At 37.4% G+C, this 24,151-nt stretch overlaps 1 protein-coding gene across 1 annotated transcript in view; it reads right to left on the bottom strand.

Annotated features, from left to right (window-relative positions):
* LOC124795955 (inactive tyrosine-protein kinase 7-like) overlaps window positions 1–24,151 on the bottom strand; it is a gene marked incomplete at its 5' end in the record, with an annotated part of 453,772 nt that overhangs the window by 48,616 nt on the left and 381,005 nt on the right. The window contains 2 exons of the mRNA XM_047260035.1: window positions 9,812–10,111; window positions 19,740–19,879. Coding sequence (XP_047115991.1) covers window positions 9,812–10,111; window positions 19,740–19,879 — 440 coding nt within the window. The remainder of the gene's footprint in view (window positions 1–9,811; window positions 10,112–19,739; window positions 19,880–24,151) is intronic.

Raw genomic sequence — 24,151 nt, 5'->3', positions numbered from 1 at the left:
TGAAGCACCAAAGCTTGTATTCAAAATCTCTGAGAAAGAGAGAGTAACATCTATAAATCTGCAGAAGGGCAAATACAGTACCACAATTCTGCCAACTGGTGTAGGCAACACCATCATTCTCATATGACATGGGGACAGCAAGATTTATGACTTTTGAAAGATATTGCCTACAGACAAATAGGAAACAATCCTACAAAACCAAATCAACAGGAAGTTTTTAGTGAATCAGGCTTTCCATTAACACCCTTAAGGGTCTTAGAACACCACAGCTGTATGGGCTTCTTATGGTAGATGAAGAAGGCATTCCTGTAAGACTCACAGTTTGTAATATTGGCACACTTATGTATCAGCTGACAAAATACCTGAAATGTTTTATCAGTAATTATGTGGGGAAGTGCAAATGTCACAATCACTTAATCATGTCCAATTATTTCTTGTTTGATGGAAAATATTACAAACAAACAGATGGCACAACGGTGAATAGTTCATTATCATTCAGAGTGGCAAACATATACATGAAACACTATGAATCAAACACACTAGAATCTGCCAGCCTGACACCTACATGTTTCTTTTAATATGTGTATAACACATTTAAGGTGTGGCAACATGAAATTAAAAAACTGGAAGAATTCCTACAACATTCAAGCTCTAGCTGTCCTAATATGAAACATGATGTAATTTGAAAAATAGGCTGGGGCATTTTCTCAACATGTTAGTTAAGAGAAAAACTGATGGTTCCCTGGGTCACAATGTATATAGAAAAATTATGTGTACTATTCTCTAACTTCATGCCTGTAACCATCATCATTTGTCACAAAGAGATTCCATACTAAAGGACCTGGTCCACAGAGCTCCAACATTGTCACAGAAGGAGAGTCTCACCAAAGAATTACAACACCATGAACAGTGTTCCAAAGGAATTGGGTACTCATATCAACAAGTTAAGTGGGCATGGTTAACAAATTCAATAGAACCTGAGGAAGAGGTTGTGACTGGGACAGAAAAGCCAAGGATCAGTTAGATATATAGTGTACAATGTATCTTGCTTGTCAATACAGATGAAAAGTCATGTTTCCAACATTAAAGACAACCCAGATCTCCAAATACTGGATGAGTACCCTCTAAATATGGCATCTCTAATGTCTGGTGATTATTATAACAGTCAAGGACAGGTGCAAAGAACATCAGCAACACACACAACTAAAACAACCAGCAAATTAGAAGTAGCCAAGCACTGCCTTGATATTATAATAAAAGCAAAGACATTGAGAACACTGTTGTGGTGCAAATTCCAAGTTTCTAGGACAACATAATTAAGGGTTTCAAAACAAAATTGTCAGAAACCTAATAAACCAGGGAGAAAGCAAGGCTAAGTCCTCAATCTATTAAGATATCACTGGCCTTTTCATTCATCATAGCTGGTTTCATGAAATAACAGTGCAGGCTCTGAAGAGTAAATGAGCATCAAAGGCCATAGTGGGCATAGGATGTCAAACACGGCTAAATATAGCAGTGTGAACCAACAATACTTTACAATCTGATGGAGTCCATGCAATGTATATGCACAATAACACACTTCACAGCACCTGAAGAAGATAAATAGGTCAACTGTTGAAATATCATGTGAAAAATTGAGTTAACAACTTGACTGAACATTTGAAAGTACACTGATAATGAAATACGGCCTTCTTATCCACTACAGAAAACTGAAAATTCTAAATGTCTTTCTATAAATATTTTATGCTTGACAGAACGTGATTTAAGTTATTATCACATTACTGTAGTAATAACATAAGGAAATGGGGAACAGCTACATATACAAAAAGTGGAAAATTCTATGGGCATAGACATTGCATGAATAGTAATTTCAGTGCTCTGCTTCGGTAACAGACTTTAGAACTCACAAAATAGTGGTTATGATATATTATACCACAAAAATACTTTTAAACTTCACTAAGTGGTTAGACAGGGTACTAATGCAACACATTAGAAATAAATGGTAAAGCATTGTACCATTGTATGTGGGAACATCAAAATCATAGATAGTAATGACTTAGGGCACTTGGAGTGCTCTTTTTGGCCCCATAGAGACATTTCCAATAGGAATAGAAGAACATAGGGCAACAGTGATTGATAATTTATTTCTCAAGCACATTGTGTCTCAACAATTAGATATGAGCCTCAAATAGTCATATGACAGCAACAAAGTATTTATATTGTTCTGGTTTAACCACAAAGAGAAAAGTATAGTTTCACAGAATTATAAATGCTGACACAGTTACAGTACTCAGAGAAAGAAGTACAGTTTCACAGTATTATAAATGCTAACACAGTTACATTACCCAGAGAAAGTTTACTGGTTAAACAATGGTCACTGAGGGCATAGAGTAGGTGAGTAATTTAGCTCTTTTTTAAACATATTCTTACAGCACTGTGAAAGCAATAGTCCTTTACAACATGAAAGGATATTACAGTGGAAGCCAAGAAAATGGGCAGCTCATATGTTGTACAAAATGTTTTTTGGCAGCAAGAAAGATCTACAGAGACTAGCTCTAACTAAAGTTTAAAGGAGCATTACAAACAATACTGCAAAATTCTTCACTGAACCATCAAAAATATAAAGCCCATGAATTATGCACCATGAATTCAAGTGTCCAAGAAAAAGCAAAGGCAATCTGGAGCATTAACAAGCTAAAAACAGATCAACTTTGTAGGGCAAATGTCAACTGCTTCATGATAGTTGTAATAAGACAGCTGGTGTTAGATTCAAATCATTGGGTGCTAAAGTCAATAAATTCTCCCTTATAACAGCTGAAAACACAGGAAAGGAAAAATGAACTGTCAAAAGAAGATCAGTTAAGTTTACTTAGACAAGAAATGCATTGTGTAGACAAGCATTACATACTTCTCTAGAAGACATCAATTTTGCCACATCAACCATTAGTGAGATATAGCAAAAATCAAAAGATCAGTAAAAAGCAGTAATTCTTAAGTCAATGGGTGATTCTCAAAGGGCTGAAATATACAGTAACAATAGCCATTTATAAAAGTGGAGGAAATAAGTGACCTCAAATAAATGACCAGTTTTCATGCTTCGAAAATTTTTTGAAAATCATTTACTTACTTTATTTAGAATATAGCAGAATATGTGGTATTATTATACATTTTGTTACAGATATGCAATAAAAAACAGATGAAACAGAATACATAAATCTTACATATATGGGATAATAGTTTATTGGAGAAAAATTTATAACATTAAATTTCATTTCTGAACCCTGTTATCAGCATCCAGTGTCAGAAAATCCTTTGCATTGCCCAGATATGATGTTAAATTATACTCCTCCATGCTGCGTTGATTGGTGTGGAGTGTCTCACTCCAGCCATAAGGCAGGATGCACATACTCCATGCTTTGTGCAGATTCTGTTAACTGCCTCCCATATGTGTCAGGCAGGCAAATTGAAGACTGTTGGCTTAACACAAGTTTTTAGATCAGTTTTTGCTGGTGATGCATTTTGAAATCATATTTGCTACCATTTATGGCATATATCAAATTCTTCATCAAGAAGTTCCATAGCAGTTTTTATGGCTGATTGCTTGGATTTTAGCCTGTTAGATACAGCACTTGCGATACAGCCAAGAACGGGAAGCTGAGGTTGTCCAATATCTTTTTCTATTCATGCGACAAAGCTTCCAGTCTTCTGAGTTCACGTGGAAGGATGGTTTAGAGCTGAGAACCTGTAGGGTGGTATAGTTTTGAAACAGCCTTTGATCATACATATTGTTATATTGAGTTAGGTGTCAAGACTGCTGGTATGGTTGCTGTTTGTCCTTTACACTAATACAACATAGAGCACCAGCTGATCTCTGCATGGCACCACACAGCTTTACAATAATATTATTCCTGTGGTGAAATCTGGTTTTAGTATTAGTCAAGTGTGACATCAAGGACTTGGCAAGCATGACACATAAATACTTTAGGTTGGGTTGTGTTTCACAGCATTTTCACTAATGTAGATTTTCAGTTACAGGTCTGCCTACCTGTTACTGAGATGGAAGCATGACCATTTTGTTTTATTTTGGCTGGGGTTGAGGTGCCACTTACAACAGTACTGTCACAATACTCAAGAGATTTTCTATCAGTACCCTTTCCATTTCCTCTATGAATATTCTGTGGATATCAATGGCTAGGTCAGTTGTGTAAGTAAATATCCTACTGTCAGTATGACAAATATTTGCAGTACATACTCTCAGATGACAAAAGTCATGGGACACCTCCTAATACCATGTCGGACCTCCTTTTGCCTGGTGTAATGCAGCAACTCAACATGGAATGAACTCAACAAGTCATCAGAAGTCCCCCTTTGACCCATCTGAGCTATTGGAGAGGGCAGTCACGTGTGCATGAGATGTGCTCGCTTGCGTAAATGAATGTGTGTGTGTTTGTGTGTGAGTGTTTGCCTTTTTCTGGAGAAGGCTTTGATTGAAAGCTGATGTATAACCGTCTTTTCATTTAGCCTGTATGCAAACCAATGTGTCTTCTTTATGGTGAGTAGCAATCTATCTTTTCCGTATATTTCTGATATTCCAATATGGAATTTCCATTGTTTAATGCTCATATTAAGCAGACTTTTAACTTTACCGGCTAGTAATGCTATATAAATGCTTGATATCAGATTAAAAAAGTAGCTCATTAGTGTTAGAGGAATACCAATGGCTCTACTTATTTGCTAATAAATAATACTTTACAGAAGCTACCAGCTGCTTCTGCCATTTAATGAACACTGCTAGTCATTAAAACTGCAACACCAGAAGGATAGTAATTAATAAAATTTCAGCTAATTATGCACATACAATTTTACAGGAAGAAGGTGTTATTAAATTTGTAAGTGAATTTGGGGGCAAAAGGAGTGTGAAATTTAGTACACAGAGTTGTCACCTTTAGCATAATGACAATGACAAGTACAATCTAGCAATGCTCATTCTCCTCAGAGCTTCTAAACACAAGGTATGTTCAACATGATGCTACACAGTGAAGCAGGACTTGTCTGAAAAGATGATGTGGTGCCACCCCTGTGACTAGTGTTGTCATTGGGCCCAGTACTGTCAGTATAGCTCCCTCTGCAGCCACAATAATGATCAACATGTGGTAAATCAGTGATGCTCCAGATGCCCACACTGTCTACGTAAGATACTGACCAACACAAGCAACAATATCATGAACAATACACTGCAACCTCAAAAGCCACAGTCCTGCCATTGTCACATTAATCATTCTTACAGGCGAGGGAAAAAAAAAAACACACAACCCTTTCAAGTACAATTTCTGAATGAGAAACAGTATACAGATTTTAAATAGTATTACTCCACCTGCTTTGTATAGTTGAACTGAAATGCTAATCATTTGCATGTAGTACACTTCATGTAGTTCAAAGCTTTTTGCTACTGCCTTCATTGTGTTGCAGTTTCAATGACCCAGAAGGCTTTGCTTTATGATCAGATTTGTGAAGCATGATGTGTTAATGAATGAATGAACGTAAAAAGAGAAGTAGTGAAAGAAATTAATGGTCCCAGAGCAGCTGTAGTGGCACTTCCTAAGTGATTGATGCTATGGAAACAATGAAATTTTGAGGAAACTGAAGTAGAAGAGAGGGCTGACTGTAGTAAAGTTTGCAAAATTTTATGAAAGGGTTACAATAAATACAACCATAATATATGACACTGAACAAGTAGAAGAAAAGTGATTAGAAAAAAATATGAGTGTCCAGAATGAAGTAGACGATAATGCTGTAAGAAAATTAAAATGTCACCTTAATTTCCTGAGGCAGCATATTTGAGAAACATTTGGTATAAATAAGTATAATAGCTTTGTGGCTACCGCAAGATAAAGAGGTGATATCTGTCAGAAGCACATTTATTATATGAAAACACTCTTCTCAATAAAATTTTGTTCTATTTCCTAGTAATAATTCTGTACTAATGCCAGAATAGGGATATGAATGAAAATTCATTTTAATGCCGAATTTGTAAATTGTTAGAGAGAAGAGCAATTTTCTATTTTAATAACTTTCTCATAATAATGGAAAAACCCTGAGAAACTGGGTCTTACAAAGAGGAATGGGTTTGAGACATAGTACACAAAAGTGTTATTATGTGAACTGTGATTTTATGAATAATTTCAGAGGTCTGAGAAGAGTACTCTAATTTCATTTTTAATAAGTGAAATCCAGCTAAGTATTGTGTGAAATAGGTTGTTGCGATTTGAAGTTTTCCCGGCGTATTTCCAATTTGAAGAGTTCTCGGGTATCCAAACGGGTAGCATCATAATTTCTCCACAATATTTCGGCAGACGTACACGTTGCCATCTTTCTGCTACCTGGTCGGATACACAAGAACTGTTCAAATAGGTTGTTCTTGAATGACATTATGTTTCCTTACGATGAATTATAAAGCAAATTGGTTAGGTCATCACAAAAGAATACTTTAGTTATTAAGTAAGAGCAAGGCATTGTTTAAAAGATTCTGCTTTGTAAATTGTAAATGACTCCATGTGCAAAAATCTTACTACTTCCTCCACTTTCTGCTAAGTCATTCAAGGGTGGGTATGTGGGAAATTTTGCAGGATAAGCTGTTATATTATGCAAATTACTCAAAGACTCATATGTAATGCACTATATGATAGGACTGTACTGACAGAAGCATGGTGGAAATGTTTCTGTAAAGGAAAAGAATACGCTTGGTAGGTGCAGTCACTGTGGAAAAAAAGAAAGAACATGTGTCTGATACTGGTCAATTTAACTGTATTAGTGTAACATTTATAATCTCTAATCTTGCAATTTTTAATATTTTGGAAACTTTCATGAGAGCAGTTCAGGTTACACATTTACAATATGTAAGAAGACATTAACTCACAAGGTATGTGTTTAACATGGGAAAAGAAATGACACTGTTCCTTAGCTGAATGATTTCTTCTCTAAATGTATTCATGGATGGTACTGATTATTCCAGAATAAGAACGTCCATTGCAAGAAATTAATGGAAAAAAAGGATCTGTTTGAAAAAAAACAGAGCTTGAAAAATGAATACATACTCCTCACATAACATGTTGGAAGGAAGTCATGTTCAAATCACAGTAAAAAAATTTACAAGTTATTTAGAATAATGAAATAAAAAAAAGTAATTTGTACTACACTCAAAAAAACATCCTTCTTGTAGATTGGTGTGGCCAGTGCTTTCTTACAATCACTGAACACAATCTTTTATTCAAGGGACTGGGATATATTTCAGTTAAGATTGTGACACGGATTCTGTTAGTCCATGAGACATTTTAGCAATTTCAGCTGCATTTCAATGTTGTAGACACTATATCACTTGCAGTGTTGCAAAAATTAAATTGGGGCAATACTTCTAAGTCTTCCTTTGTGAAGGAACATTTGAAAAACTGAGTTCAGTATTTATGATTTTGCTTTGTTACTCTCAATTTTGGTTCCATGGTCATCCATAACTATTTGGATGCTAGCTGTGGTGTAACTATCAGCCAGCCAAATGACTAGACTTCCCTTGGGATTTGTGAGAGGTCTTTCCATAATATTTAATAAAATTCTGCTATGATGGCAATGAAAGCTTCACTCAGCACCCTTTTGACAGCCACTTGCATGTCATATAGCATCTCTCTGTCTATAGCCCTATGCATCTTCTGTGCAACAGTTGCTGCTTCTTACACAGAACGTATCTGTCTAGTGCTTAGTCATCTGTCCTTCTAAAATTGAATCACAATTGCTCCACATGCTGCTGCCCAGAGCTAAATGTTTTGAGTTCCTCCTGGAAATGTGATATTACTGCCTCTTCATCTATTGGTATTTTATCGTAAGACATTAAACAGTTAACAAATTATAAGCACTATTCTGCTTTTTTACCATGATAACACAGGGCGTATCAATAAGAATCATCAGATTTGGCATGTCTATATTTCTAAAACCAATAACTATATCAAATGAATTTTGTTTTTTGATGAATGGGAAACTCAAGAAGTTTTTTTTTTCCTATGCCTTCTCATAAGTGTTCAATATATCCTCCTTGAGATGCACAGCATATGTCAATGCAGTATTCAAATTGTTCCCACACTTCAGCAAGCACATCATGTGTTATGTGATGTTTCAGTTCATTCATTGTTGTTTGTAACAGAGGCACATAAACAGAGACTTTAATAAACCGCCACAAGAAATAATCACATACAGTCAGGTCTGATTACCTGGGAGGCCAGTAATGTAATGCTGAATCATTTGGTCTAGAGCGACTGACCCATCCTTCAGTAATCCTTTGATTTAAAAATTCCCGCACTTCCAGATGTCAGTGTGGCAGTGCCCCATACTGTTAGTAAATGAAGTCATTTGAATCAGTCACAAACTATGGGAAAAGAAAGTTCTCAAGAATATCGAGATATGTGCTTCTTGTAACAGTGTTCTTGGCAAAGAAAAATGGACCACACACCTTTTCCCATGAAACTGCACATAACACATTAAATTTTGGTGATTCCCTCTCATGTTGTACAACTTTATGTCATTGTTTGATAACCCATATTCTCACATTATGACGGTTCACCTTTCCATTTAAATGGAATGTTGCCTCATCACTAAACACTAAGCGTGGGAGAAAACTGGCATCCGCCATCTTTCCAAGAACGAAATTACAGAACTTCACATGCTGTTGTTTGTCATCTTCATGAATTGTTTATGCCATTGTCTAATGTCTGTGCTGTAGGAGGATCCACACCAAACCAAAGTTACGCTGAACACTTACTACTGACCCGCACTGTTAAAAACATAAAACACAAAATGCTTTCTGTTGTCCCGACACCATTTTTACTAAAACTGAAGTGGGCGCACACTGCTCCTACCTAGCAGGAATCATGTAAAACTTGAGAGTTTGCTCTTTCCAGCAGTACGTTGTTCACACACATATCTTCAATAACATAATAGTAAAGGTTTTCTTAAAATCAGATAATTCTTTTTGAAACACCCTGTATGTCAGTGGGAAGTTTTCAAAGAACAGAATTAAAACTTTTCTATACAAACTGTGTCATGACATACAAAATCTATTTAAAAGAATAGAACAATGTTTAAAAATAATGTATTTTGCAACAATGCCCATAAATAAATGTTTAACAACAATGTTTAAAAATGCTGGCAGTGGATCAAATATTTTACACACCGCAAAATAATGGTTATGAAAGCAACACTTATCTCACTACTGATACAACTTTTTCACACACACACACACACTTTCGTCATCTACACTGTATCACTGCACATGAGACATCATCTACATGGAACTGATAACTCCTGGCTAACATTAATCTAAAACATCATAAGTGAGGTACATAAGAGGAGTGATTACATTCCCATGCCTGATAATATATGTACAAAATAAAAAAAGTCTGATACTGGTAAATGAGAATAAATAACCAGCAATTACATAGCATTGCCATTAACAAATATGCAGGGGTTCTTGTATAATGCATTGACACCTAAAATATTACTTTTACATTGTTTCATATTTCCAACCATTAATTTTTAAATTATCTGATGAAAAATATTTCATACCAAAAATATCTAAAATATCTCTGGCTCTGGCATACACTATATTTTTAACGAAAAAAATTATAACATCACCTGACATTTGTTATTATTCTCATTATTAAAATGATGCAGAGTAAAGTTTTGACATATTTACATTTATTCTCAAAAAAGTATGTTAAATATTAACTATTACCCTCATACATGCAAAAATGAGCCTCACTGGACTTACTAGACACAATAAGTTGAAGATTTGCAGTACTGGTTCCAGCAAGATTTTCCGCAATGCAAGAGTAATTTCCATCGTCCTTCCCCGGGCGTGCTGCTGCAATTATGAGCCGTGTGTCATCGACCCGCACAGGGCCTGTATCAGTAACGACACGCTCTTGTGGGTCAAGCCACCAGACTCGAGGTGGTGGATCACCGTCAGGAGGCAAACAGGTTGTTTCAAACTCCATCCGCTCTGCCACCACTCTGATCCCATCATCTGGGAGTGGTGGTTCAAATGAATTGCTTGTGAGAGGTCGGAGGTCTGGAAGAAAGTGTTTTCAGACTGCACTTCACAAACAATTATACTGTTACTTTTGCCAAAAGAAATATGAAACCAACCATCAGAAATAAAGCTTATAGACTTAAGTTCATACAGAAGAAAAGCAGCAGTTTACAAACTGCAACAGATCTAAGAACCACATTAGAAAGGCTCCAAAGATTTATGACAGGGATTAAAAACAATTACCTTTATTCATTAAGGACATTTTAGGTCACAACTTAAAATTTTCCACAGTGAAATAGATGGTGAACCTTGCAGGTCAAAATGTTACATTTTAGCAACAAAGATTAATATGACAACTCCTCAGGAGCATTTGTCTAGTTCCCACTGACAGTATGCTTGTCACCACAACACTTACATCGCTTCTCAGAGTTACAAATAAATAATTCCTTATTAATTCCAAAAAGACATAATGACACCATATAGAGGAGATGCTGAGTCACAGGCAGGCACAAAGAAAAGATTGCTATACATTTTAGCTTTTGGCTAAAATGCCTTTTACTAAAATACAAAACACATATACATTCACACAAGCACAACACATAAATACATGACAACTGTTGGTGACCTGTCAAAGTGGTTAGTTACAGTGGTCATGTGTGTGTGAGTTGTACTTGTGTGAATGTGTATGAGTTTTGTGCTTTCGAAGAAGGCCTTTTGGGCAAAAGCTAAAATGTATAGTAATCTTTTCATTGAGCCTGTTTGTGACTGTTTCCTCTATATGGTGAGTAGCAATCTACCTATTTCATAGTAGATCCTTGTTAACATATTCACTATCAAGAGGCCACCATCAGTCACAATAGTGCCTCTTGTTTTATGTTGTGTCACTGCTGATGCCCACATTCTTCACTCTGCTTACCCAGATATTTATGAATGGCATGTTCGTAATACAGCTGCGAGTCACATGCAGCTAGTTGATGAAACATACACTATCTGATCAAAAGTATCCTGATACCACTACATAATGTGGAACTGACCACTAGATGTCGTGACAGGTTGACATGACAGTATAAAAGGAGGCAAGAGGTATAGTGTTGTCAGTGGTAGCAGCAGATGCATTAAAAGCAGAAGTGTTGGTCAAGTGAGCTCAGTGGCTTTGAATGTGACTAGTCATTGGTTGTCACCTGAGTAACAGATACACCAGGGACATTTCAATCCTCCTAAAGATGCCAAGTCAGCTGTTCATGAGCTGATTGTGAAATGGAAATGTGAAGGAACAACCACAACTAAACCAAGACCAGGTAGACGCCTGCTCGGACAGACAGGAACCATAAACCATTGAGGAGGGTCTTGCAAACAATCAGCATGAAGTAAGTGGAAGGAATCATCCATGAATTCCTGAGTGCTACCAGCGATCCAGCTAGCACAATCATAGCGCACAGGGCTGAAAATGAATTTGTTACAATGGTTGAACGTCTCTTCATAAGTGACATTTCTGTAGTCAATGTTAAGCGACACTTGATATGGTGTAAAGAGCGATGCCACTGGATGGTGGATGACTGGAAATCAGTGATTTGGAGTGACAAATCATGCTATACCCTCTGACAATTCAATGGAAGGGTTTTTGTTTGAAAGATGCCTGGATAACGTAACCTGCCAACATGTGTAGTGGTAATAGTGACGTTGGAGGTGGTATTATGGTATGGGGGTGCTTTTGTTGGTTAGGATGTCACCCCCACATTGCATTTAAGAAAATGCTACATGTAGAAGCATATGAATGCATTTTACAGCATTGTAAACTGCATACAGTGGAGGAACAGTTCGGAAATAATGATTGTTTGTGTCGGCATGACGGTTCACTCTGTCATAAGACAGCACCTGTGAGACAATGATTTTTGGACAATAAAACTCCAGAAATGGACTGGCCACCCAGAACCCCAACCTGAATGTAGTGAAACACCTCTGGGATCAGTTGGGAAAAATTACAACGTCTTCCTCACTTCACACCCCGGTCTCCACACCACTACCTTCTCTGCTTTCAGCTCTTGAGGACGAATGGGCTGCCATTCCTGCACAGTCATTCAGATAATCCTTTGAAAGTGTTAACAGAAGAACTCAAGCCACCATAAAGATGAAGGCTGGATACATTAATGTGGACACACCCCACATAATGTCCACTAATAGGTGCCACTGCACAGTCATTCAGATAATCCTTTGAAAGTGTTAACAGAAGAACTCAAGCCACCATAAAGATGAAGACTGGATACATTAATGTGGACACACCCCACATAATGTCCACTAATAGGTGCCACCATAAAGATGAAGGCTGGACACATTAATGTGGACACACCCCACATAATGTCTACTAATAGGCGTCCAGACACTTTTGAACATAGATGATACATTGCCTGCCAAAGTAAATCTGACTAAGTGAGATACTGCCAGCTGGGTCTTGACCACTGTTGTTACTTCTCACATTTCTACTTGCTGTTTGTTTCCAAAAATTTTCAATAATGTTATTTATTCAGCATCAAACTGATTGATAATTTCTACACTGTTGTGAATAGTGAATATTGCTGTGAATGATTCTAGCTCAATTGGATGCCGTACCATAAAGCAGGAGAACTTCCTGGATTAGTAAACACATAAAAATAGTCTAGGAATAGAGGAGACTACTGAGTTAATAGTACAAGTGTTGAGAGATTGATAGGATCACAAAAAGAATGGAAACTTTGCTAGGTTTTGGACAAATCTGTTGATGAGCTAATCAAAAAGGATTCATCTGAGGGAAACATTCCACGTGGGAAAAATATATCTAAAAACAAAGATGATGTGACTTACCAAAAGAAAGCACTGGCAGGTCGATAGACACACAAACAAACACAAACATGCACACAAAATTCTAGCTTTCGCATCCAACGGCTGCTTTGTCAGGAAAGAGGGAAGGAGAGGGAAAGATGAAAGGCTCAAATGGCTCTGAGCACTATGGGACTTAACAGCTACAGTCACCAGTCCCCTATAACTGAGAACTACTTAAACCTAACTAACCTAAGGACATCACACAACACCCAGTCATCACGAAAGATGAAAGGATGTGGGTTTTAAGGGAGAGGGTAAGGAGTCATTCCAATCCCAGGAGCGGAAAGACTTACCTTAGGAGGAAAAAAGGACGGGTATACACTCGCACACACACACACACACATATCCACCCACACATATACAGACACAAGCAGACATATTCAAAGGCCTTTGAATATGTCCGCTTGTGTCTGTATATGTGTGGATGGATATGTGTGTGTGTGCGAGTGTATACATTACACACATATACAGACACAAGCAGACATATTCAAAGGCCTTTGAATATGTCTGCTTGTGTCTGCATATGTGTGGATGGATATGTATGTGTGTGCGAGTGTATACCCGTCCTTTTTTCCTCCTAAGGTAGGTCTTTCTGCTCCCGGGACTGGAATGACTCCTTACCCTCTCCCTTAAAACCCACATCCTTTCGTCTTTCCCTCTCCTTCCCTCTTTCCTGACGAAGCAGCCGTTGGTTGCGAAAGCTAGAATTTTGTGTGTATGTTTGTGTTTGTTTGTGTGTCTATCAACCTGCCAGCACTTTCTTTTGGTAAGTCACATCATCTTTGTTTTTAGATATATTTTTCCCACGTGGAATGTTTCCCTCTATGATATTCATATCATTAATTTGAACCCAACAATTACGTTTGTTATTGTCACTGTTGCATTTCGAAATCCTTTCTGTCATCTTATTTTCTCTTTCTGTTATTGCCAGTAGTTTCACTTTGTATTTGCCTTCTCCTTTTTACCGTTATCTACTATACAATTTTATCCTGCATATATATACTCAATAATACGTAACCCACTTCCAAACCATAACCAAAAAATTTTTTTTCCGCTTTCAACACTACCGTTGCTATAAAATCCACCATTTCTAGTTCACAAACAGTTCCTTTCACCTATTAAACAACCATTTCGGCTAGTTCTAATAACTTTCACTATATTTCCATTTCTGTTTTTTCCCACATCACTGATAATTTTTAGCCGCTTCCCACAGGTTTTAACGTCATTATTTCTTCGTCAGACAATTGTTAGCCTCATTTTCATAATCTGCCACCACAAAACCACTCCTTTTAATACATTTACAAGCAGTTTTTTCGAAATTTTCCCTAATTTCTCCACCCTTTAACGTGTTTTGGCGGCAACACAACCACCTAACCTTTGTACACATCGTTGTCTACCAGCCCAAGTTAGCCATATATATATATATATGTGTGTGTGTGTGTGTGTGTGTGTGTGTGTGTGTGTGTGTGTGTGTGTGTGTGTGTGTGTGTGTAAAAACAAAGATGATGTGACTTACCAAAAGAAAGCGCTGGCAGGTCGATAGACACACAAACAAACAGAAACATACACACAAAATTCTAGCTTTCGCAACCAACGGCTGCTTCGTCAGGAAGGAGGGAAGGACAGGTATACACTCGCACACACACACACATATCCATCCGCACATACACATTCCCCCTAATGTAAGTCTTTCCGCTCCCGGGATTGGAATGACTCCTTACCTTCTCCCTTAAAACCCACGTCCTTTCGTCTTTCCCTCTCCTTCCCTCTTTCCTGATGAAGCAACTGTTGGTTGCGAAAGCTTGAATTTTGTGTGTATGTTTGTGTTTGTTTGTGTGTCTATCAACCTGCCAGCACTTTCGTTTGGTAAGTCACATCATCTGTGTTTTTAGATATATTTTTCCCACGTGGAATGTTTCCATCTATATATGCTTCTTCTACTATTTGCTGAGTGGTTTCCTTTGCTCCTAAATTATTTACTTTCTGCTGGAATGTTCCTTAACATATAAACATATAAAATTGGTAGTTTTGACTGGTAACACATTACTAATTATGTAGGAAACTGAGACGTTGAAACAAATGCTTCAGAACTACTGGAGCTTCCTAACAAAGAATGTAATGAAGATACTGCTGCTGCTGATGATGATGATGAGAATAACCATGATGTTGATAACAATGATGGTGATGATGATGCTGATGACATTTGTGGGACCAGTGGTAGGAGCATCAGTTGTTACTGGGTCACAATATGATGTCTGTAGCAGTTGTCTGAGAGTGAAATATTTACTGGCCTGGTAAAATACAAATATCATTTTTTGCATACTACAGATAAGAATGCTGTGTGACCACACCATATATTTTACATTAATCTGAAGCATTCAGTAGCACCTCCACAGCATTCATTTCAGCTAAAGAAGAGAATACAACGTAAAAAATCAGACACGTTACAGAGGCAATTTTGTGCAGAGTATGTATTAGGCAGAACTTTCCCACTGATGAAATCATGGTATAATTTAGAGGACAGCTATCAGTTTTACAGAAGGAACCATGTAAAACTTATAAATATGGAATTAACATTTTCAAATTATGCAGTAATATTGAACACACACTATGCACATTAACTTGTACAGGTTGCATGACTATTGTGTCTAGAAACATGGCAGAGAAAGTTGTGCTGGAACAGAATGCATGCCCGAACAGAATGCATCTTCAACAGAATATTAAAAGTAGAATAAAAAAGTGGAAAATACCAGATGAAGAATAACAGCATTTTTGAGAAAAGATGGGTGGATAAATAAGAAGTATTATTACCGTCAAGAAAAAAATTGTGTTGCATGGTTCTGTCAAACAAAAAAGATACCTCTGAAATTTAAAAGCTGAAACAAGCATTCACTGTGAAATATAACAAAAGAAAAATAATATTATGGAAAGAATAGATTGTTACTCATCATATAGTTGAGATGCTGAGTTGCAGAAAGGCACAACAAAAAGACTGCTAAACAAGTAAGCTTTCAGCCAAATGGCCTTCTTCTGAGGCAGACAACACACACCCACACTCAAGCAAACAAAGCTCACACATATGACCACTGTCTGTGGTTGCCAGTCTTGGTTGTGGGCGTAAGGAGGAGGCTGGGGTAGTGAGGGGGAGGTATAGCAGGGCAGGGATGGGAGACGGTAAGCTCCCACTTGTTCTCACCTGTGCTGCTGTGAACTCTCAATTTACAACTACCTCTATGCAATATATCCCACACTCCCCTAATCCTCCTGGCCTCAATCTTCAATAGTCACTGTCCTTCACACACATATCCTATTCCTTGTTCCCACTCCAGCACTACACAGCCTTCTGTTCCATCAGCACAATCACAGTATTTTTACTTCTCTCCTTTTCCGCTGCCCCCCCCCCCTCCCTGCCCCCCCCCCCCCCCTCCCACATCCCCTCTGCCTTCCATCTAACCTCCCAATTGCACCTAGCTGTGCCACCCTCTCCCCACCACATCCCTGTATGCTCCCAAAGGCAGCACTTTACCATCTCCCACCCCTACTCTGCCATCTGTCTCTCCCAGTTCCTGCCCCAGCTTCATCCTTATCCCCACTACCGACTGCTTCTCCCAGCACACACTGTTGCTCGCAGTCTCGCCTCGGTACCACAGACTGGGGTCATATGTGTGTGAGTTGTGTTTACATGAATGTGGGTGAGTGTTGTCTGCCTCAGAAGAAGGCCTTTTGGATGAAAGCTTACTTGTTTAGCAGCCTTTTTCTTGTGCTTGTCTGTGATTCAACATCTCCACTATACCGTGAGTAGCAATCTATCCCCTTCATAATATTGTAATTATTCCATGCTTTATTTTCCATTGTTTAAATAAAAATAATAGATACACAAACCAAAAATAGTGTGTTGTTTTCATCCTTCCAAAAAGCCATTCAATATTAAAACAAATACATCTACGAGTCATTCTTTAAACTCCTCAATGGTAAATGTGTTCTTATACGGAATGCTAATAAGCAACTTCAGGGTAGACGTTAAAAAACATTTAAATGAAGGAAAGTGGCAGCTGTTGCTCATTTATGTTCGTGAGGCACAGACAAAAATTCAATAAACTCTATAACAGAATTGTTCCAAATTGTTTGTTATATTCATCATATGCTTAACGAACACTAGAAAAATAGTAAATAAAGTTATTATACAGTCATAAACATGGGCCTAATCCATGAAGTGCCATAGCTAATAATAGAGTATATACAGAAATGAACTCAATATTTGTTTGTGTGTGTGTGTGTGTGTGTGTGTGTGTGTGTGTGTGTGTACGCGCGCGCGTGTGTGTGTGTTTGTTTTATTATAGTCAGTTGATGTGCATCTAAGTGTTTGATTTCTAGCTTCTCTTACTTAATACTTATTCTCATACTTAATAAATAAGATGACTTACCGAACAAAAGCGCTGGCAGGTCGATAGACACACAAACAAACACAAACACACACACAAAATTCAAGCTTTCGCAACAAACTGTTGCCTCATCAGGAAAGAGGGAAGGAGCGGAATGTTTCCTTCCATTATATTAATAAATAAGATGCTTTTTATAACAAACAATTTACTTCATTTACATTAAAATAATTGTAAGAATACTCAAGTTTCAATCCCACAGTTTCAGAATATGGAACACTTTTTCCCATTGACGAATGGCAGTAAGGAAGGAGAAATGAATGCAGTAAGGCACGTGAAAGTGACTTAAGGTAGGTGGGTAAAGTGACACAAGTGGAAATTCGGGCTATGGGCAGGGCTGTACTGAGGCCAAGGGAAGATAAGTCCCCATAAAGAGTGCAAGCACAAAGGAGGCTCAAAAACAGGCCAGTTAAAATTAATAAATGAATAAATAAAGCCAGAAATATGATTTAAGAATTAACTGGGAGACGCATGTGAAGTCTCTTGCCCCACATCTTCCTATCTTCCGCCTGTGAGAAAAGCCTTCCCCTCAACAAAAGACAAGATGTACTCTGTTGTCACAGTGTCATTTTGTCCAAGTAGCACATCAAGAAATGACTACTATCAAACATGCATCACATGGGTTATGTGTCAACAGTGTGCTTGGTTCATACAGCTACTGCTTACACAGTTACCTCATGTTCAACAATGGAGTTTTTGCTGCTACTTCATTACAGTATTGTAGGATCTCAAAGGCTGGCCATGGGGGTCTTGAAGTAAATGATACACTGTTCAGCTGAAGGCTTCCTATTTTTGACAATTTCTGCCAACTGAGAACCGAGGTGAAAATGCTTAAGCTCAACTGCTTCAAAATATTACATAGAACAATATGTGGAATGGGAAACAGATCTCATATATAATGCACCATTTCATCTCACTTCAATTCCCTGTCAGGAAGCTTTAAATTAGAGCTCTGTATCTTATTTTTTTTTAAATGCACCATTTTTTGGTGACAAATTTAGCATAAATATCGATACAGTGGAGCTAGTTAATGAAATAGCTGCTTTCAGATTCCAGTAAAAAGACTGGTGAAGAGCACTGACACAGATACTCAAGTGGACCCTTTTTTTAAGCTTGGGTTATGGTACACTTACCAAAACATCAAAATAACTTTGAAAATATTTTTGACAATTTCAATACTGTTTCAATAGACTAAAGATGGTAAAAAAACTACTGAAGGTCAAGTACAGGTGAAGCAGACTGTCTAATTCAGTTATCTTGTCAACAGAGTAGTATACACCTGCTAAATTTGACTTCCAAGACATTATCAATGAGTCAGCTGCGCTCAAAGTGAGGAAATGTTCTTGAAAAGGAATTACAGTCTTTTTTCTGTTATTTCCTTTACTGATTCACACACTATTAATAGTTTAATAGCAGCAAATAAAATCTTTTCTTCACTATAAACCAAGATAAATCAACGTACAATAGCTACCACAAATGATAAAACAGATTCTGTTTTACTTTCAATTATTTTAGAAAGTTTGTACAATTTAAAATTTATTTACTACATGATAAATTAAATTGCAGCCAGGCAGGCATGGAGGGGAGAGAGAAAGCAGAGTTCACTGTGGCGCAGCATGTGAGCTGGTCTATCCAGCAGGACTGCGCGAGGTGGCCGTAAGCTGATCTATGGTAAGAAGCAAGGTGTAGAAAGGGAAACAGTTCAGTCACACCTCTGTGACTGTAGTTTATAGATCCAAGGGTGAAGAGGGAGTAAAGACCACCCTACCCTGGCTCTCACATCAGATGTACGGGCAGGGGAAAGGAAAACGGGTTTGTCACTGTGGGAGGATACGTTAAGGAGTGGGATTAGAGAGGGATAGCAGCAAGGTGTGGTCTGTCTGCTGAGATATTAGAGTAACAGCATGTCTCTGCAATGGAAAAGTGGAAACTGAGCCTGATTACCATTGGTCTCTTGTCATTACTAGACAAAAATTGTGTCATACTCAAACTGATATAATATTGAAATAATACACAGAACAAAATCATATCACAAAATTTGTGGTGGGGCAGGGCCACTCTGGCCCTTAAGAATGAGCCACCCCCAACACAGAGTGAAGAAAAAATTATTACTAAGGCCAAGGAGCATGTAAAGATTACCATAATCCAGTAACCCAAGATCAAAAGTTATGCTGCAATATTACTGGATGGCTGGAAAGGTTTCAGCTGAATCATTAATTAAGTAAGTGGTAGTCTCTTTCAGAAACCATAGTCTCACAGAGACATGCAATATCCTAAAAGTGTATAGCTTGATTGCTAATCTATTCTAGGTAATACACATATTCAAAGAGAGAAAGGAATTTTTCTAAAATTAGACATTCTGTATAACTTACAAGCAACTTTCAGCTCAGCAGAATATGTCTGCTTCTCTTTTCCTCTTATTCCTACACAAGAGTAAGTGCCCCTGTCATCTGTTGGATGCTCATCATTAACACTGTATATAACAAGTGATCCATTAGAAAAAACTGAGTACCTGAAAATGAAAAAATTAACAACATTAATATTATATTATATCCTTTGAAATTTATCATGACACAACATGATTTTCAACAAATGAGGTGGGATGTGTATAAATATGAATATATATATATATATATATATATATATATATATATATATATATATATATATATATATATATATATATATATATATATATATATATGAATATAATAGAGGGAAACATTCCACGTGGGAAAAATATATCTAAAAAGAAAGATGATGAAACTTACCAAACAAAAGCGCTGGCAGGTCGATAGACACACAAGCAAACACAAACATACACACAAAATTCTAGCTTTCGCAACCAATGGTTGCCTCGTCAGGAAAGAGGGAAGGAGAAGGAAAGACAAAAGGATATGGGTTTTAAGGGAGAGGGTAAGGAGTCATTCCAATCCCGGGAGCGGAAAGACTTACCTTAGGGGGAAAAAAGGACAGGTATACACTCGCACACACACACATATCCATCCACACATACACAGACACAAGCAGACATTTGTAAAGGCAAAGAGTTTGGGCAGAGATGTCAGTCGGGGCGGATGTACAGAGGCCTCTGTACATCCGCCCCGACTGACATCTCTGCCCAAACTCTTTGCCTTTACAAATGTCTGCTTGTGTCTGTGTATGTGTGGATGGATATGTGTGTGTGTGCGAGTGTATACCTGTCCTTTTTTCCCCCTAAGGTAAGTCTTTCCGCTCCCGGGATTGGAATGACTCCTTACCCTCTCCCTTAAAACCCATATCCTTTTGTCTTTCCTTCTCCTTCCCTCTTTCCTGACGAGGCAACCATAAATTTTATATTTTACTGTAAATCATTATCAGAAATAGATTCCCCATTAAACAGTTTTATTTAATCACAGATGTTAATATTATTTAACACAAGCACTAAATGACTGTAGTGCTACCATAACATCAATTGGTTCTTGAAGGGACAATGCATAAAACTCAAATGACATTATGTAATTCAATGGTTGTATTACAAAGTTACCCCACGCTACAAAGTCTTCTCACACTCCATTCTTGAATGGAATGGGATAAACCCAAATAACTGGTGCAATGGGACGTATCCTCTGCCTTGCACTTCACAGTGGTCTGGAGAGTACAGATGTAGATGTCAGTGAGTAAGTAGCCCATAAAACAACTCAATACATCACTACTAAGAAAGCAACTTCAGCCACAGGAATTACTAAAATAAAGTATACTTTATCAGTTATCATTATAAATGAAATCATCAGCCAAAAATTTCCACAATGTTCATCTTCATCCTTTTGTTATATGAACTTTGTTATTTCACCATAACAGTAAAGTGTCTTTCAGAATTAAACAAAATGTCTGTTTTGACAATATGGACACTACATACATTGTCACCCACTGTTTTATTTGATGTACAAACTTAGATTTCTCATCATGTAATCAATACCAGAGTCGATGCTAGCATCAAAGACAGAAACAATAAACAGACATTTGTAATATTAAATCTGAACAACAAAACAGCATTTTTAATAATGTAACTCTGTGTAACTAAAAGTAATGATGCATTTTTATATTTTCAATATTTTGAATTGTTTAAAGATGTACTATGCCACTGAGATGACAAAAGTTTGCTCTGATGACAAATTTTAACAAGCTGAATTCTGGTTACCACATATACATGCTGGGCCTTAAATACACTCAAAATAGAGATGAAAAGAGGTTTTACTTTGTTAAGGAAAGATGGCTAAAGTGTATTTAAAGTAAACTGATTCTATCAAAAAAAATTAAGAGAATGGCAGCACAGTACACAACATAGTTCTGCATTCATTGAGTGACTAAGATCTTTTCTTACTACTTGAGAGGGTTCCATCATTGCAGAGATGAGTGTTATAGAAACCAGTGAAATGCTCTTGAGAAAAAGCTGAGCCAAAATTGTTAAGACTGAACATGATTCCAGTGCCCAACTGAGTCCCTATCACATTATATACAGATTATGTGGCTGTGCCAACCACATTTTTAACCATAACATACAGTATATTTCTGATAAAAAAAATTGGGTCCAATAGTTGGAAGAAATTTCAGGTCACCCATTTTATAAGAGAGGTAGCAGAAGTGATCCACAGTCACAAACCTACCATCCAATATCTCTGACATCCATCTGTTCCAGAATCTAGATCATATTGTGATGTAATACAGAAGGAGTTATCTCAAACAGAATGCCCCCCCTCCATGCCAATTAGCACAGACATTAAAAGCATAGGACATGCGAAGCTCAAATTCCGCTTTTCTCACATAACATCCTGAAAGCCATAGATCAAGGTAGTCAACAGATACAGTATTTCTTGACTTCCAAAAAGCGTTGGACCAGTACCAACCCAATGCTTCTTAGTCAAAGCATGACCATATGAGTTATCAAACGAAATTTGACAGTGGATAGAGGATTTCTTAATAGGGAACACATTACATTATCTTAGATGGAGAGTCATAGACAGATGGAGTAAAACTTCAGACATGATACAGAGTAGCATATTGGGCCCTGCTGCCTATATTGAACATGAATGACCTGTCAGACAACATTAACAGTAACCTTCTAGCCCGCCTGGGTAGCCGCACAGTTTAACATGCTGCTTCCCAAGCGAGAAGGCATGCCGGTCCCCGGCACAAGCCCACCCAGTGAATTAGTGTCGAGGTCTGGTGTGCCAGCCAGCCTGCTCTGGTAGTCACTGAAGGCATCACGTATTCCTCTCTTGGTAGCCAAATTCATTTCAATCATCATCTCTCCATTTACAGCCATACACTTTGTTTTACACCTATTACACAGTAATCTCTTCTTCTTTAGAAGATTCTTTACAGTGACTGGATACCATGGAGGTTCCCTCCCATTATGAGTTGTTCTAATGGGTACATATCTATCCAGTGCATAGTCAACTGTTCTTTTAAACTTGAGCTAGAGTTTCTCTACATGCTGCTTCCTTGCACTGAATGTTTCAAGTTCCTCAGTGAGAGATGACACTACTGATTTTTTTATATAGTTTACTGAATATATATATATATATATATATATATATATATATATATATATATATATATATATATATATATATATATATATAATGGAAGGAAACATTCCACGTGGGAAAAATTATATATAAAAACAAAGATGAGGTGACTTACCGAACAAAAGCGCTGGCAGGTCGATAGACACACAAACAAACACAAACACACACACAAAATTCAAGCTTTCGCAACAAACTGTTGCCTCATCATAACACACCCACCACTAACAAACTGTAATTTTCCCAATTAATTGTTGGATGATTAAAATCTCTATCAATGATTGCAGTATGATTTGGGAACTTACATACAAATGAACTGAGGTTTATTCTTAAGTTTTCAGTTACATCAGTAGATAAGTCTGGTCCAATAATCATTTTGTCCCCACCCCTGAACTTTGGGAACTTACATACAAATGAACTGAGGTTTTCTCTTAAGTTTTCAGTTACATCAGCAGATGAGTCTGATGGGCGATAGAAAGATCCAATAACCGTTTTGTCCCCGCCCCTGAGTCTTACCCAAATAGTCTCACATGCAGCTTCAGTTTCTACCTCGGTGGATTTGAGTTTCTTGTCTACTGCAACAAATATATCACATTCATTTCCCATTTGCCTATCTTTTTGATATAAACTTCAGTTTACCCTAAAAATCTCACAGCTGAAATAATGCACTTTTCTATAATGAAGTACTCTTCAAAAAAAAAAAAAAAAAAAAAGCCAGACAAATATTTAAACAGATTCTGATAAGGTTTCAAAGTGATGGAAAGATTAGCAACTTGTTTTTAAATTTTCAGAAATGTAACATTGTGTGCATCAAAAGACAGAAATGTAGTACCCAATAACTACAACATCAATGACTCACAACTTGAATCAATGGACTCAAACAAATATCTAGATGCAACAATTTGTGGGACTATGAAACGAAACAATCAGACATGCTCAGTTGTAGGTTACGCAGGTGGCAAACTTCAATTCACTGGTAGAATATTGGGAAAATGCAAGAAGTCTAAAAAGAAGATTGCTTTCAAATCACTTGTGTGACCCATTCTATAAAACTGCTCAAGTGTGTGGCACCATACCACACAGGACTGGGAGGGTACATTAAATATATAGGAAGATGGGGAGCATTTATGGTCAGAGATCCACAGGAGAGCATCAGAGATATGCTGAAAGATCTGAACTGTCAGACATTTGAAGATAAGACAACAATCACTCTGCAA

This window comes from Schistocerca piceifrons, chromosome 4 (assembly GCF_021461385.2).
Source record: "Schistocerca piceifrons isolate TAMUIC-IGC-003096 chromosome 4, iqSchPice1.1, whole genome shotgun sequence".
Lineage (NCBI taxonomy): Eukaryota > Metazoa > Arthropoda > Insecta > Orthoptera > Acrididae > Schistocerca > Schistocerca piceifrons.
Note: the sequence above shows the minus strand (reverse complement) of the source record. Positions and strands in the feature narration are given on the sequence as shown.